Genomic DNA, 15,327 nt, shown 5'->3' on the forward strand with positions numbered 1-15,327 from the left:
GTTTATTTATTTATTTTACTTTTATCTAATTCTTGAATTTATATCCTGCCCTTTCTTTTAGGAGTCCAGGGCAGCAAACAAAAACACTAAAAACACTCTAAAACATCTTAAAAACAGAACACTTTAAAATGTATTAAAACAAGGTTACATACCTTTTACATAACTAAACAATGGCCCACAGACTGGAAGCATTCAATATACATCCCAGTTCCAAAGAAAGGGGATCCCAGGGAATGCAGTAATTATCAAACTATTGCCTTAATATCCCATGCGAGTAAAGTAATGGCCAAGATTCTACAACAAAGGCTCTTACCATATATGAGAAATGCCAGCTGTCCAAGCTGGATTTAGAAAGGGAAGAGGCACCAGAGATCATATCACAGACATATGTTGGATAATGGAACGGACCAAGGAATTTCAGAAGAAAATCACCCTGTGCTTTATAGATTACAGCAAAGCCTTTGATTGTGTAGATCATGAAAAACTATGGAATGCTTTAAAAGAAATGGGGGTGCCACAGCATGATTGTCCTGATGCGCAATCTATACTGTGGACAAGAGGCTACTGTAAGAACAGAATATGGAGAAACTGATTGGTTCCCCATTGGAAAGGGCGTGAGACAGGGGTGTATTTTATCACCCTATTTATTTAATCTGCACGCAGAACATATCATACGGAAAGCGAGATTGGACCAAGATGGAGGTGTGAAAATTGGAGGAAGAAATATCAATAATTTAAGATATGCAGACGATACCATACTACTAGCAGAAACCAGTAATGATTTAAAATGAATGCTGATGAAAGTGAAAGAGGAAAGCACAAAAGCGGGACTACAGCTGAACGTCAAGAAGACTAAAGTAATGACAAGAGAAGATTTATGTAACTTTAAAGTTGACAATGAGGACGATGAACTTGTCAACGATTATCAATATCTTGGCAAAGTCATTAAACGAAATTGAGTCAATAGTCAAGAAATCAGAAGAAGGCTAGGACTGGGTAGGGCAGCTATGAGACAACTAGAAAAGGTCCTCAAATGCAAAGATGTGTATCTGAACACTAAAGGCAGGATCATTCAGACCATGGTATTCCCCATAGATGTGAAAGTTGTACAGTGAAAAAAGTGTATAAGAGAAAGATCAACTCATTTGAAATGTGGTGTTGGAGGAGAGCGTTACGCATACCATGGACTGTGAAAAAGACAAATAATTGGGTGTTAGAACAAATTAAACCGGAACTATCATTAGAAGCTAAAATGATGAAACTGAGGTTATCATACTTTGGACACATAATGAGAAGACATGATTCACTAGAAAAGACAATAGTGGAATTACTTTTTTAGATGTTTTTAAAGCTTCTTTAGATGTTTTTAAAGATGTTTTGTTTTAATGTGTTTTACAGTATTTCGTTTTTAAGATGCTTTAGAGTGTTTTTAGTGTTTGTATTTGCTGTCCCAAGCTCCTTCTAGGAGGAAGGGCAGGATATACATTTAATAAATAAATAAATAAAGTAACTAAATAATGAAGGAAGAAGGTTCATATTCTTGTGCCTCACTCATTGCAATGTGATCCATTAAGCGTGTGTGTGTGTTCTGAATAGCCTTTACAGGGCAGCTGTCTTTGGAAGAGAGAACCTTGGCATGCTGTGGTACCTTTGTGAAAAGTCTAACTTCTTTAGGTCAAGAAGAAGTGGGTAGAAAGCAGGAACCATGCTTCTTAACCAAATATTTTCTTTTAGATTTATTTATTTATTTGTAAATGTGATTGCTCACATAAGATAAATAAGATTTATTAACTCCTCCATAAGGTCCTGAGGGGGAGGGGTGTTACAACAATATAATATACAGGTTTAAAACAAGTTAAGATGATTACAATTATAAAAAGAAGTGAAACCCATAAGGCCAGATGTGGGTTCCAGAAAACAAAACACTTTAATTGCCAAAGGCTAAAGTGAAGAGGTACATCTTCAGGATGTGGCAAAAACTATACAATTAATGGCTACTATTCAAAAACATACTGTCTTCATCACTAGTTGCTGGGAATTGCAGGAGGAAAAGAGTGCTATTGCACTCAGATTCTGCTTTCAGGCTTCCCATGGGTATCGGGTTGGCCACTGTGAGAACAGGGCCCTGGAGTAGATGGGCTTTCATCCTGATGTACAATGGCTCTTATGTTCTTAATTATACAGTTTCAGGGCTGTCACAGAGAATGCCCTGTCCCCCGACAGCCTTACCCCACACAACAGAGGGTGGCAGAACTATGTATGCAGGTCTCTTCTGAATATTTTGTTTTCAAATGCTGATCACGTGTTTGCTAATGTAAAACTTCAGTAGCATTCCATAGACCAGTGGCTCAAAACTTAATGTTGTTCTGTGATCACAGTGATGTCACACCAGTGTTATAATCAAACATGCTAGTACAACTGCTGTCAGGCTTGTAGGTATAATTTACAGAACTGTTGAAGCAGCGTCTATGTACTTTTAAAATCTGCCTTCAGTACTTTAGTAGCAGTTAGAATTTAGAAAAGGTACATATAAGTAAAGCAATAACTGAGAATTTAGTAAGCATGACATCACTCTGAGGACAAATGCCTCTGCTTTTCCCTCCCGTTTCCCTTTTTCTTTCTGCCTTCTCCAGCCCTCTGAAATGTCACTGGAACATTAATAGAGATTTTGATTGTATTCCCTGTTATGTTTATTCGAAGTCAATTGTTGCTTGGCTCTATTTTAATAGCATGATTGATGTTCATTATCGGAATGTCTTAATATTTGTGAGTACATTGTGATGCACTGGGTGACAACCTGTGGCATGATTATAGTATGTGGGTCAAAAGATATTGCTTATGGCATGAGGTAATTAGTACCCTTGTGTAATAAGAATACTTGTAGTTATGATTCTTTAATTTTTCATAATAATTTCTGTCCACACGAAGAGCTTCCATTACTTATTATTTTCTGCCTGGCAAAGGAAGGGAAAAATGAATATGAAAAAGTTGATTCATTTGTTACAGCTGGGTAAAACCCAATAAATTAGCCTGTTCTATGTTAAGTGTGCTAACAAGGAACCACAAGGACATGGGTATGAGTAGATATGAAATAAGAACATACTGTTAAACATAACTATTCTTGTCAAAAACTGTGGAATCCCTCAAATCTACTGTTCAACACAGAAGTGCCAAAATTGTGCTAATATAAACCTCATCACATGCTTACTGTCCTCAGTACATTTTTTTCCCTGCCTAGAAACCATAATGGTAGACAGGGGTGGCCCAAGAATTTTGATGACTGGGGCACCCCTTGTACCCAAAGCCTGTCAACTTATTTTAGTCCCTGAGGTAGAAAATACCACAAACATTTTTCTTCTCCATGTCACTAAAACACAGTGTGGGTCATTTTAGGAAGCGCTGTCAGGGTGTAAGCCTATGTACAAAGAGCCCCAGTTCTAAGTACAACCCCTCCACATGGAATTTCTTGGACGTTCTCCCACTCTCCCCAGAAGAGGTGCCTCTTTCATGGAGAGTACAGACTTTCATGAAAATAGGGGATGGGGTTTGACACAGCACTAGATTAACGACTCCTAAAAGACTAAGTAGTGATAGGAAAGAAGAAGGAGCATATGGGCAATTGCACATGGTCTTTCCTGAGGTAAAATTCTGAAGAAAAAGTAACACGAGCAGGGCCTGTGTATATGATTCTTTCAGCATTTTTAGAACTCATGTAAATTGTATAATGTGCCTGAATTGCACATAATGACAATGTCTGTTGTATTTCCCCACCCCACCCCGTCCTCAAAGATCATAGTTCCAGCCTTTGTTTCTCACAAGAGATATTTATCTCCTTATATTTTAAAACAGGTATTAAAGTGAGTTTTAAAACTACGGAACCTGATGGTCTGATTCTTTTCTCTGTGTCACCTGGCAATCAAGAGGAATATATTGCACTTCAGTTGCAAAGGGGTCGTCCTTACTTTCTTTTTGACCCACAGGTATAGTAAAGTAGTGAAAAATATCCTTGTTGCCAATCTCAAAGATATTATGCACTTTAATTATATTATATTTTGTTTTTTTTCTGCTTATTAATGAAGGGGTTAATAGGTTCATTTGAACTGAATGTAGCAGTGTTTGTTAGGGGACAGAAGCTGAAAACCCTACGGTTCCTCTGGCACTGAGTTACTGATAGGTTACAAGGTTGCCAGGCTCAGGGCCTGGGAATGATTCTGTATCTTTAAGAGAAGAGAAAATTCAACAAAGTACAGGTTTTCTTGCAACACTGTAATGGGAAAAACCACAAGGTGAAATTCTCCCTCCCCCCTGCACAACTTTTAAAGATACAGAAGACCTCTTGGTTGCCAGGACCAGCCTCCAGGAGGTATTCTGTATCTTTAAAAGTTGTGCAAGGGGAAGGGAGAATTTAGGTTTTTCTCATTACAGCGTTGCAAGAAAACCTGCACTTGGGTGAATTTTCTCTTCTCTTAAAGATACAGAATCATTCTCAGGCCCTGAGCCTGGCAACCCTAATATGAAGTCAAACTGAGTTATATTTCTGCACTAAAATTGGCTGGCTTCCATGAAATATATAAGAATGTATAACACAAAATCTTTGTAGATGCAAACAGAATTTCAATAATATAACTTCAAGCTATACAAAACTGGCAATATTCCTTTTAAAATAATCAAATTATCTAATGGAATAAAAAAAAGCTGATTATTATGAAAAAATACAGATGGGCTGCACTAGACACCTTTAATAGGTATTAAAGGGCGTACACGTTAATTCAAATAAACCTATAATTTTGGCAAAATATAGACACCCTAAGAAGGAATGTAAAAAGAAATGAGAACAACATAGATTTTAAATATATTAGATATAAAAATCCCTAATCAGCTCTACTGACTCTGCTGGCCTCCACTGGCAGGGGAGCTCCACCATCAGTAGAAGAGGCCTGCCGGCAAGGAGCATCCCAATGTGCCTGCTCAAATGGTGGGCAGAAGCTACTGCCAGTGATTTTCCTGACACAGGAGGGGGGGGGAGGATCTGCTGGACCCTGAACTGAACCTGCTGCTGTCACATGTTGGCAGTGTGCTCAGTCCAGGCCTCTTTGCTTAACCAGCCTGGGAGTCAAGAGCAATGACCATATGGATGTTAGGTTCTCCAGGTCCTAGAGCAGCCTGCCATTCCCCTATGCAACCAATAGTACAGGGGTGTGGAACCTCAGGCCTGGATGCTCAATGAGGCCCTCAACAGCTCTTTATCTGGGCCTTTGGGACTCTCCCTAGTTCCTACTACCTCCCAAGCCCTATCCCCTCTCTCCATGCTACATTTCTGCAGCAATTTGCATTTAAAAAAAACTCTCATGAAAATTCTTCAGCGTTTTAGTGTGAATTTCTCTTAATAAACACATTTTTCCTATACAGTTTTAACTAATGCACACATTTAGCAAGCATTTGCTCCTAATATCATTTTCTATGTTAGTTTCACTAAAATATTCATTTATATGAACACTTTCCCATAATATTTGCATTTTTGTAAATATTATTTGGTTGGAGAACTGCACTGTAGAATTCAGATAAGTGTGACTTTCAAAGGATGGCTTTGTTTTGGTTTTCATATTGTTTCAGAAAGTGTGCATTTGATAAATTTGGCTTTAAATGCAAACTGAATTGAATTTCTCCCCTATCCCTAATTTGGGGCCATGGTGGTAGAGCTATACACATTCTGGACTCCCTTGGATCTTTTGTTGTGCTGTGAATACTTAGGGTGAATAAATCTGACTGTTCAACTGCATTTTGCATGCAGTTCTTTGATTTGCCTCAGAACTTCATATCAGCTTCTAGAGGCAGAACACTTTCACATGCCTGTCCCCACAGAAAATGAAATGAGAATAAAGCCTTCCCAACAGAAGGGATTAAACATGTCAACTACGGAGAAGATGGGTGATCAACAAATGCATTTGTGGCAAGATCAGGGAAGATAAGTTATACCAACAGACATATCTTGCTTACTCTTGCTACAAACACATTTGTTGATCACCCATCTTCTCAGTAGTTGAGTTTTTTAATCCCCCACTAGTCCAAAAATAGACTTTAGGAAGGGGAAACTATAGAAGGATCTGGATAAACACAGCATGTGTTGTTGTTTTTTATAAGTGCAATTCCCTTTCCATCTGCACATAACTGGCAGAAGAATGCAGGGGCTTTCTCCTGGAAAGAAATTATGTGTTTTGATAGGTTTTTATAATAATAATGGCTATTCTTGTCCAAATCTTGCTTAACTCAGAATATTTAAATGTGACTTTTATAGTTTAAATTCTTTTACTCCAAAGTAGTTCCTATTAAAGCTGACAGTGCTGTAAATGGATTGTGGATTGTAGTTCAGTTTTTAACATGTTACAGAAGCATTCAGAGGAATGCATCTCGTATCTGAAGAGTGATTCTCTCCAACTTTATACTCTGGCTGGCATATGTAGTTATGTAGCTTAACATATTGAAATTGTGTTACTACAAATGTGATTTCCGATGAATAAAATAAAATGCTCCAAATTGTTGCCAAAACATATAAAGAATCACTTTTGTAGACACCTGATCTTTGGCATGCAGCATCGTTTGTAACAATTTTAACGCTAAGTACACTTTGATGAGACAGCATTTAATAAAATGCTCATTAATTTCATCATTAGCAAGGGTATGCTAAGAAGTAAGCCAGTTTCTTATGTCACGCCCAATTAGCATCCCATGCTAGTAATCCCATTAGTATTGTTGAATTCACTAATGGAAAAACTAATGGGCATGCTACCAGGGCACATTAATTGGGCATGACACCAGTTCTGGTTTTAATTATTAAACTACGATAATGAAATGTGTGTTTGTAAAATATTAAAATGTTGAAATAGGGTGGAAGACAATAAAAAACAGTGTATGAAACAGAAAGTGTGCTGGCCTGTAAAATGCATTATCATGGGACAGAGAACTTCTAGTATTACCAAGATGATGTCCGACTTACGAAAAGTGATGATTCTGATTAATACATTGCTATATATTTACTCATTTTAAAAATATACCTATCTTTTGAAAATGTTAGGATTTTATCTCAAGTAATGTAGCGATTACAAGAAGTGCTAAGAGAATAAAAGGTTATTACACTAGTGAATACAGCTTTTAGGTAGCATCATTTTCTATTTAAAAAGAAAAACACACATCTAAAATAAAAAATTAATTATATTTAGTTAATATAGCATTCTTCTTGCAGTTTTAGACTAAAATGTAGGCATCTTGGTCCAGGATATCCCTACTATACAGACAAATGTGAATAAACTTTAGAAACAGGTCTGATTTACTTGTGGCCGATGTGTGAAATAAAGCACAGACAACAGCAGTTATGTTTGAAACAAAGGGCCACTTTATTAAAATATAACAAAACCCATTAAAGTGACCTGCAGAGGGTAAACCTAGGTGTGGGACTAAACCTTAGGCAAGCAGCTTGCCCCACAGCTCTTGGATGACCAGCCCCTGCTGGGGCAAAGGGCATGCCCCCCTTTTTGCTTACCCCTTGCCCTGGCCACACCTTGTAGGTGAGTAGGGGGCCTTCCCGCATCACCACCCCCCGGGGCCGCACAACCCTCGGGTGGATGAGGTAAGTTGCCCCCAAAAGCAACCCATATCCTGCCCTTGGGCCGTAAAACCCTGAGAGACAGGCCTCCAGAACTACCAATCACCTCCAAAGGTGCCTAAGAGGGCCACCTAGCTGATCTTTACCTAATTCCCTTCCCGCACCTTACCACATCCAAAACTCAACTTGTCCCCGTTCGGGGTATTCCTTTTAGTTTATCAGATTAGCCAAATTAGCCAGATTCACCTATTAATTGCGACTCCCCCTAACCCGATTCCCTTCTTCTCTTATAGTGTGGAGCAGGCAAAAGAAAAACCTGCCCGCCAACTAGGGTGGGCAGGATAAAAATTCCTACTGAGCCCCAAAGCGACAATGATCACATCAATAAAAGAGGGAGGGCGGGGTGGGGGTCTCGAAGGCAAAGAGGAGGAACGAGGGGCAGCGCAGGCTTAGATAGCCTCTTTTCGCTCTGCCCCTTCACGCAGAATGTTGTGCGCACGTATTGTGTGCGATGTGAGACACTGCCCATCTTCAAAATGGCAGCTGCGGCTTCATCAACTAGCCGCAAGTAAGCGCCGCCCAGCCAGGCTTTGCGGACAAGCGGCGCTGGACACAGCTATGTGATTGCTGATGGCTGCTGAAAATATCCTTGATAGGACAGCATGCACTGGATCTGCTATTAGTACTTATGTACTATTCTAACTTTGACTACTGTTAGCCATGTTGAGTTGCTTGTTACAGTTTTGGTTTTTCACAAAACTGTACATAACATGAATCTTAATTTGGATATCTTTCCAGATAATATATTTTATTACACACTCCTTCATAAAGAACAAATGCTAATTAATAAGAACGCCATGTAACACACACATTCATTCTAGAATTAATGCATTAGTGCTGGCACTGTTATTTTTCTTTTGTTTTTAGTATTATGCTTACTTCTGTTCTGCTTCCTAAAAATCTAAAATTTACAGAGTTGATTTACCAGGTCATTAGTCACTGAGATCACTAAAATCATGACTATTGTGTAATAGGTTACACTTATGTATGTGTTTAGAGACATTTATTTTAATACAAATGAAGAAAATTATGATTATAGAGAGATTTAGTTTTGTATGCACTTCTAACGTACAAAAAATGCTGCCACTTTCAAATGTTATCGTATGCTTGTTTGCTTTGGTGTGTGAGTGCTGTTTTTAGGACTGGACTAATTATTCCAAGATGGCCATCCTTTATCCAAATACAGATTCTACATCCAGTTTTGACAATATCCTCTTCCTGAAGCTGCTAGGCTTTGTGCTATAAACAGCTTTCCATAAATAATCTGCAGAGTGTTTGAAAAAAGATGCAATTAATGTCAAAAATGGTATTGATTTTTCTGTCTTTGGATGCAGAATTAGGACCCACTCATGCCTCTCCCTTCCCCTCTTACATTCCTGTATTTCAAGCTGGAAAAGGAACTTTGGGTGAAATAAAGCGGAATTTTAATATTGATCCACTGAAAAGTAGAAATGATGTGGTAATCTGACAGATTTCCAACACAGATATTGTTTCACTGGTACGAGCAATTACCTGGACTTTCCTTATGTTCAATTCTGTCTGGTTTACTTTTCGCCAGAGGGAGAAAAATAATCAGCAGATGAATGTGCAAACTGTTGCACAAACTCGCCAGGGGGAGAAATAAACAGAGCCTGAATGCACATCAGAAGGCAAGCTGAAATGTGTATCTACGTGCATATCTCACCAGCACTGCATTTCAGTGGGAAGCACATTCCACTATACATTCAAATCTCATTTCCCCTTACAACAAGTAAACATACATGTTATGTCCTTTCCACTACAATGTGCATCAGTTTGAATATTTTTTTGGAGGGAGTGGCGGTGGTTAGGGATGGGGGAGAATATCTGCTAACTTCGATTTAGTATCAGATTCTGACTGAATTCGACAGCCTGCTACCTTTTCAGACCGGCACTGATTCCTTGCAGCAGGCTGCAGCTGTAATCGGCATGGATTTTTTGCAGTGGGTCGTGGCTGTAATCGGCACAGATTTTTTTTAAAAAGTTTTCCATATTTTATGTAATTATTGTCATAATTTCATCTAAGTCGATGCTTCCATAACAGTGTGTAGGTGTGATAAATAGGAAAAATAAACCACATGGAACACTGTGATCACTTACATAGGCATTTACATTAAAAATTACACAAGTTTTTTTGCAACTAAACCCCCTCCCCCAGCAGATCAAATTGGCAAGCATCAAAGCAAGTGGGAACAAAAAAAGAGCAGATCGGAATGGAATGATGGACTATCTGAATACAAGCGGATCAGTACTAGGCAGTGAACCCCTGCCTAGTGGTAGTGGTGGTGGTGGAGGTGGTAGGGAAACAAGAACTCCACATGTGTAGACATTGTTTGGGGAAGAGAAGTATTTATGCTTTTTCATTGACATCTGAGCACATGGAAAAGCAAAACATTATAATAGTACAAGGATAAAAGGGAAAAATTTCATTTAAATGTACTAAAAAACTAAAGCTGCGTGCTACAAAATTGACTCAATCATTATATATAATGGCCTGGATCCTAGCTCTCTTTCTGTGGTTAGAACAGAGTCTGTGTTCACAGAATAGGCATTTCTCCTTCCCTTCACTCTGGTGCCCCTAGCCCCCCTAAAATCTGCTCATGGGTACTGGGGAATGGTGTAGGAATAGGTGTTGGGGATGCAGATGGAAGGGGAGTTGCCAGATATCACCTCCTCTTCTACTGAGAATAGAGGAGCAGCTTAGCATCCAAGCCTTGCCTTTAAATACATTAGAACATGGTGCTTGGAAAGTAAAATGAAAGTGGTTCAGAACAGAGTTTGGAAAAGTTACATTTTTTGAACTACAACTCCCATCAGCCCCAGCCAGCATGGCCACTGGATTGGGCTGATGAGAGTTGTAGTTCAAAAAAAGTAACTTTTCCAAGCTCTGGTTCAGACTAGGATCCAAAGAACTGTGAAATTAGTTCCATGAGCTCAAACGAACATTTCTTAAACAGCAACATCCCATGCTCAAAGGCAAACTGCTTTTGAAATAAAAAAGAATTTCATATTCAGTTTACAATATGATATAGAGGTTAGCCATTCAAAGATAAAAGTGAAAAATTCTGCAGAGCAAGAAAAAAGCTCTCTGTGAGCTGTCTAAGCAGATCTTTTACTCCTAGCCTCAGTGGGTACTACCCAACTAAGTCATACGCTGAGCAGGTCCACTGATGTCAATGGACTTCAGTTGGTCATGAGTTAAGTTGGTCTACTATGAGTATGACTTAGGTGGATGACATTCATTGTGGGTGGTTCTTCTGGTTCAGGCTGCAATCCAAACCTCAACCAGGGAGCAGAAGGGTTTAACATAGCAGTGGAGCCATCATCACAGCCCTGCTGCTCACACTGGCTAGGATGAAAGCTGGAGTGAGGGTCAAACAAACTGCTGCACTAGCACAGCAATAGAGCTCAAATTGGGCCCGATGATGTTACTTGATAGTAGTCGAACCATCATGGGATCCAGTGGCTCTCAAGGTGGCTCAGCTCCTCCATGTTCCCAGAACACTCAGTTTCAGATCTTTATGCAGCAGGCAGAACAAGGAGCTTGATGTTGGTGGAGGCTGCAGGGCTGGGTGAGGGACATCTACCAAATCCAACCCTCTCCTCAGCCCAGTGCAACAGCAGTTTGGACTGCAGACCTCTGTAAAATAGACTTTTTTTTTTAAAAAAAGTAGCAACTCACAATGCCTTTCTATGTGTCCAAGCTGGTCTTGACATAACAAATTTGATACAAATGTGAGAAGTGCTTCTTTGTTGATCATAGACATTGTGGTTTTTATTATACTTCACCATACACATCTGTGGTGCTATAATGACACAAACACTTCCTCCTCCTCTTATCCTTAACCAGGCTTTACACTGAATAGGTCTTAAGGTGGCTTACATTTGATTTTTAAAACAATTCAGAGTTTCACATTTTTTTAAAAAAGCAACCTAAAACTGTTTACAAATAGAAGTGTAGCGATAAACAGTAATTAAAATAGGAAAAGGAAGGCCCACCTTATTTGCTATCAAAGGCTTAGGAGAACAGCACACTTTTAATCTGGTGCCTAAAGGATAACAGTTTTGGAGACAGGTGAATAAGTCTGGCAATTGAATATAGAGAAGAGAATTATGATAAGTAAATTAGACACAAGCGATTTAGTGTGTTGAAAAGGTCAAAACCCACAACACTTGAATTGTGCCCAGAAGCTAATAGGAAGCCAGAATAGATTTTGGACCCCTGATACATATAGTCCTGGTGACTCAGCTCTGTTAGATTGCTATATAATGTTTCACATCATCTAAAGCTTCTGAATAATAGCCCAGGAAAACCTTACTGTGGTATTACAAATGTACTTTTGAATGGTCACCTCTCCTGTAATATATGAAGGCTTAAAAAATATTCTGATACATATGCACAGGGTATTGACATTCTTAATTTAGTAGATTTATGTCCCACTTTTCAACTAAAGCCTTCCAAATGGGTAAAACATTTAAAAATGCAACAGGAACATCAAGAACAACGTGTTCATAAATGTTCTAGTTTAAATATATTAGATGAGACATTTGAGCCACATTCACACCATACATTTATTCCGCTATTCTACCAAGGGTAGTTTATTAAGGATATTGAGAGTTGTTAGGAGGCCCCTATTGCCTTCATAAAGCTACAGTTCTCAGAGTTGTCTGGGAAGAGGGACTGGCTATTAAACCACTCTGGGACACCTATTAAACAGCACCCCTCACAAACTATACTTCCTAGAATTCTTTGGGGGAAGCATGACCATTTAAAGTGGAATAATAGTGGAATGAATGTAGTGTGATTGTGGCCTTGGTAAGCCCTGGTGGCTCTGTTTTGTTTGTGCATGTAAGTGTATGGTGGGGGGTTAAATTTCAAAATAAAATAAAAATGTGTAAATGATGGTATGTAGGTTTATATCTGATTTTAAAAAGAAGAGGGTTTGTGGCTTCCTCACTAGATATAAAAAGTATTTCTGTGTGATGAACTGCTTTTGCTTGAACTGGGAGCATTTGGATCCATGTGCAGTTGACCCATGTGGTAAGCATTTTTGCAGCAATGCCCCTATGCTGCTTCGGGAGGAAGGGTAGGATATACATTGAATGAAAAGAAATAATAATAGTCAGTTTAGTTAATTCTATTGTATTGCCCTGAACAGAAAGGACTATAAAATGGCTTCCTTGTGGTGGTTGGTGGTTCCATGTCCATGGGGCAGTGGACTCAGCTCCTTGCACCTTGGACAGCTCCTTGAACATTCAGACTAAAACCCAGCGTGGATTCCACTGCCCCAGTGACATGGAGGCACCAGGCACCACTGGGGCTTCCTGCTCCAGTTAAACCTTTCCAAAGTAATAAGGTCTTCCTGAACTCTGACAAGTTCCTGTATCCTTTAATTGTCCTTTAGTCCTGACTTCCAACTGCCTTCTAGGTTGTCCTTTGGTCCTGACTTCTGGCTTGCTTCTTGATCCTACCTCATAGTTTGTCCTTTGGTATTAAGTTGTTCTTCTGTCTTGACTGCTGTCTTTGTCCTGTGGCTCCTGATTCCCAGCTCACCTCAGACTAGCATGCTGAATCAGAGCAAAGGCCCATAGAGCTCAGCATCTGGTTCTCATGGTGGCCAACTAGATGATGATGGTGATGATGAGGATTAATTGAATTTATCCCACCCTTCGTCTCGAAGAAGCCCAGGGCAGCAAACACATCAACAAAGCAGTTTAACAACAAAAAGGAAAACATTATAAAAACAGTTAAAAACACTCCAAAAATCCAATTATATTTAAAAACACTCTAAAAACAATGGGAATCCTGCAAGCAGGACATGAATACAACTGCACTCTCCCACATGTCTTTCCCAGCAACTGGTATTCAGAGGCATACTGCCTGCAACAGTGGAGATAGAACATAGGCATCATGTCTAGTAGCCATTGGTACTCCTAGTAGACTGCTGCCTGTGTCCAAGCCCTGACACTCTGGTCATCACCAGTGGGATTCCTGGCACAAGGACAAACCCAGAAATAGCCAGACTGTGGGAGGATCGCCACCATCAACTACTGGCCTCACTGTCCACCTGGTCACTGTACCAACTGTTTACTTATGGTTCATTTTTGTCTGGAACCATTTTCTGTCAGATAAGTGAGAAACTGACCCTTGCATTGCACTGATGTTATTGAATGAAGATGTAATGATGTATATAATGACAATTCACCACTGAATTGTATGCAAAGTTGAAAAGTTTAATTGTGAATGGTTCTGTCCTGTTTCAGAATGAAAAGAAATCTTTATATACTGTAGAATATTCTAATTGCAGTTTGAAATGAAGTTAACTGTGTATTTCAAAGCTGCTATAATATGATTCAGAGGCCTAGGTTGGTACCTTTTTATTAAATGTTTAAATATCTTTTAAAAGGGATCTGCTGTTGCACTGACGCCAGATAAAGATGGTGGAAGACAGTATAATGATAACAGTTGGCACCATATAATTGCTGTAAGAAATCAAGCTTTAGGAACAATATCTGTGGATGGGCAGTTCACAGGTAATTCTCTCATTACTTCATAGGATTATTAATAATTTTCTCAAGTGACTGCAATATTATATATTTTCTAAATGCTCTTTGGATATTTTTTTCAGTGTCACTTATCTTTGCTTTACTAATTTTGACATCCAAAATTATATCTAGACTAATATGATTGGAAGAATGTAGTAATAATATACAAGATGATGCGTGTGAAAATCCACAAGCAGGTTTATCTTTAACTTGCTTATTTTCAGTTCATACTTACAATCTTTCCTGAACCTTTTCCAAACCAACAGCAAACAGCTGTTTTGTGAGTGTTGGTTCCTTTGTGTTGATAATTCACTCTAATTATGGGCCACCAACCTTTTTGGGCTTGCAGCCACATTTGCAAACTGAAACAACTGGTCTAGTCACAGACACACCACAATCAAGCACACACCACAACCTGTTCTTTTGTATATAATAGAATGCTTCTTTCAGGCCTAGTTTCAGCAAGGAGAGGGGTTGGGGAGGAGACCGTGGGGGTCCCAGGGAAGGCCATTGTGGGCCTATGTGTGCCCATGGTCACCGTCTTAGTGACCCCTGAATGTACCCATCAATTAACTGGCTTAATAAAAAAAATTAAACCCAGTGCTCTGGAGCTCAGACCTCTAAACTTCTCTGACACCACAGCAACTTAGCCAATGCAGATCAGCAGGAACTGATAGTTGATGTGAGCCTGCTGGCACCCACATTCCGAGAACAAACCTTGGCTTCAGGTCATAGTTAAGGAGGAGAGAGCTTAATCCCGATCTCAGGTTCAGATATCACACTAAGCCAAACATTTAGCTGCTATGCTGCATTGAGCTAAAAGGACCAGGAAGGAGCAAAGGGGTTGCAATCATCTCCCTGGAAGCGAGCAAAGCCATGGTTTTGCTTAGCATTACATTCCAACATGGCCATAGTGTGTACATGCATATTTCACATTTCCTTCCCTTTTGTGTGTCTTTTTTTCTCTTGTGTAAAAAGAAAAATCTGTTTGAAAAAGAGAAGGCCTGATTCCTTCCTTCTTTGCTTCCATCCTTCCTATGTTGCCCTCCAATATAAACATTCCCAGGGTGGCTCACAATAATAAAAGCCAGTGGAAACACTAA

The 15,327-nt window shown here is 39.3% G+C and overlaps 1 protein-coding gene across 1 annotated transcript in view; it reads left to right on the forward strand.

Annotated features, from left to right (window-relative positions):
• The window catches only part of USH2A (usherin), a 766,975-nt gene that overhangs the window by 241,010 nt on the left and 510,638 nt on the right, over nt 1-15,327 (forward strand). The window contains exons 21-22 of the mRNA XM_061626123.1: nt 3,850-3,980; nt 14,086-14,212. Of these exons, the coding sequence (XP_061482107.1) occupies nt 3,850-3,980; nt 14,086-14,212 (258 nt within the window). The remainder of the gene's footprint in view (nt 1-3,849; nt 3,981-14,085; nt 14,213-15,327) is intronic.

This window comes from Rhineura floridana, chromosome 4 (genome assembly GCF_030035675.1).
Source record: "Rhineura floridana isolate rRhiFlo1 chromosome 4, rRhiFlo1.hap2, whole genome shotgun sequence".
Classification (NCBI taxonomy): Eukaryota; Metazoa; Chordata; class Lepidosauria; order Squamata; family Rhineuridae; genus Rhineura; species Rhineura floridana.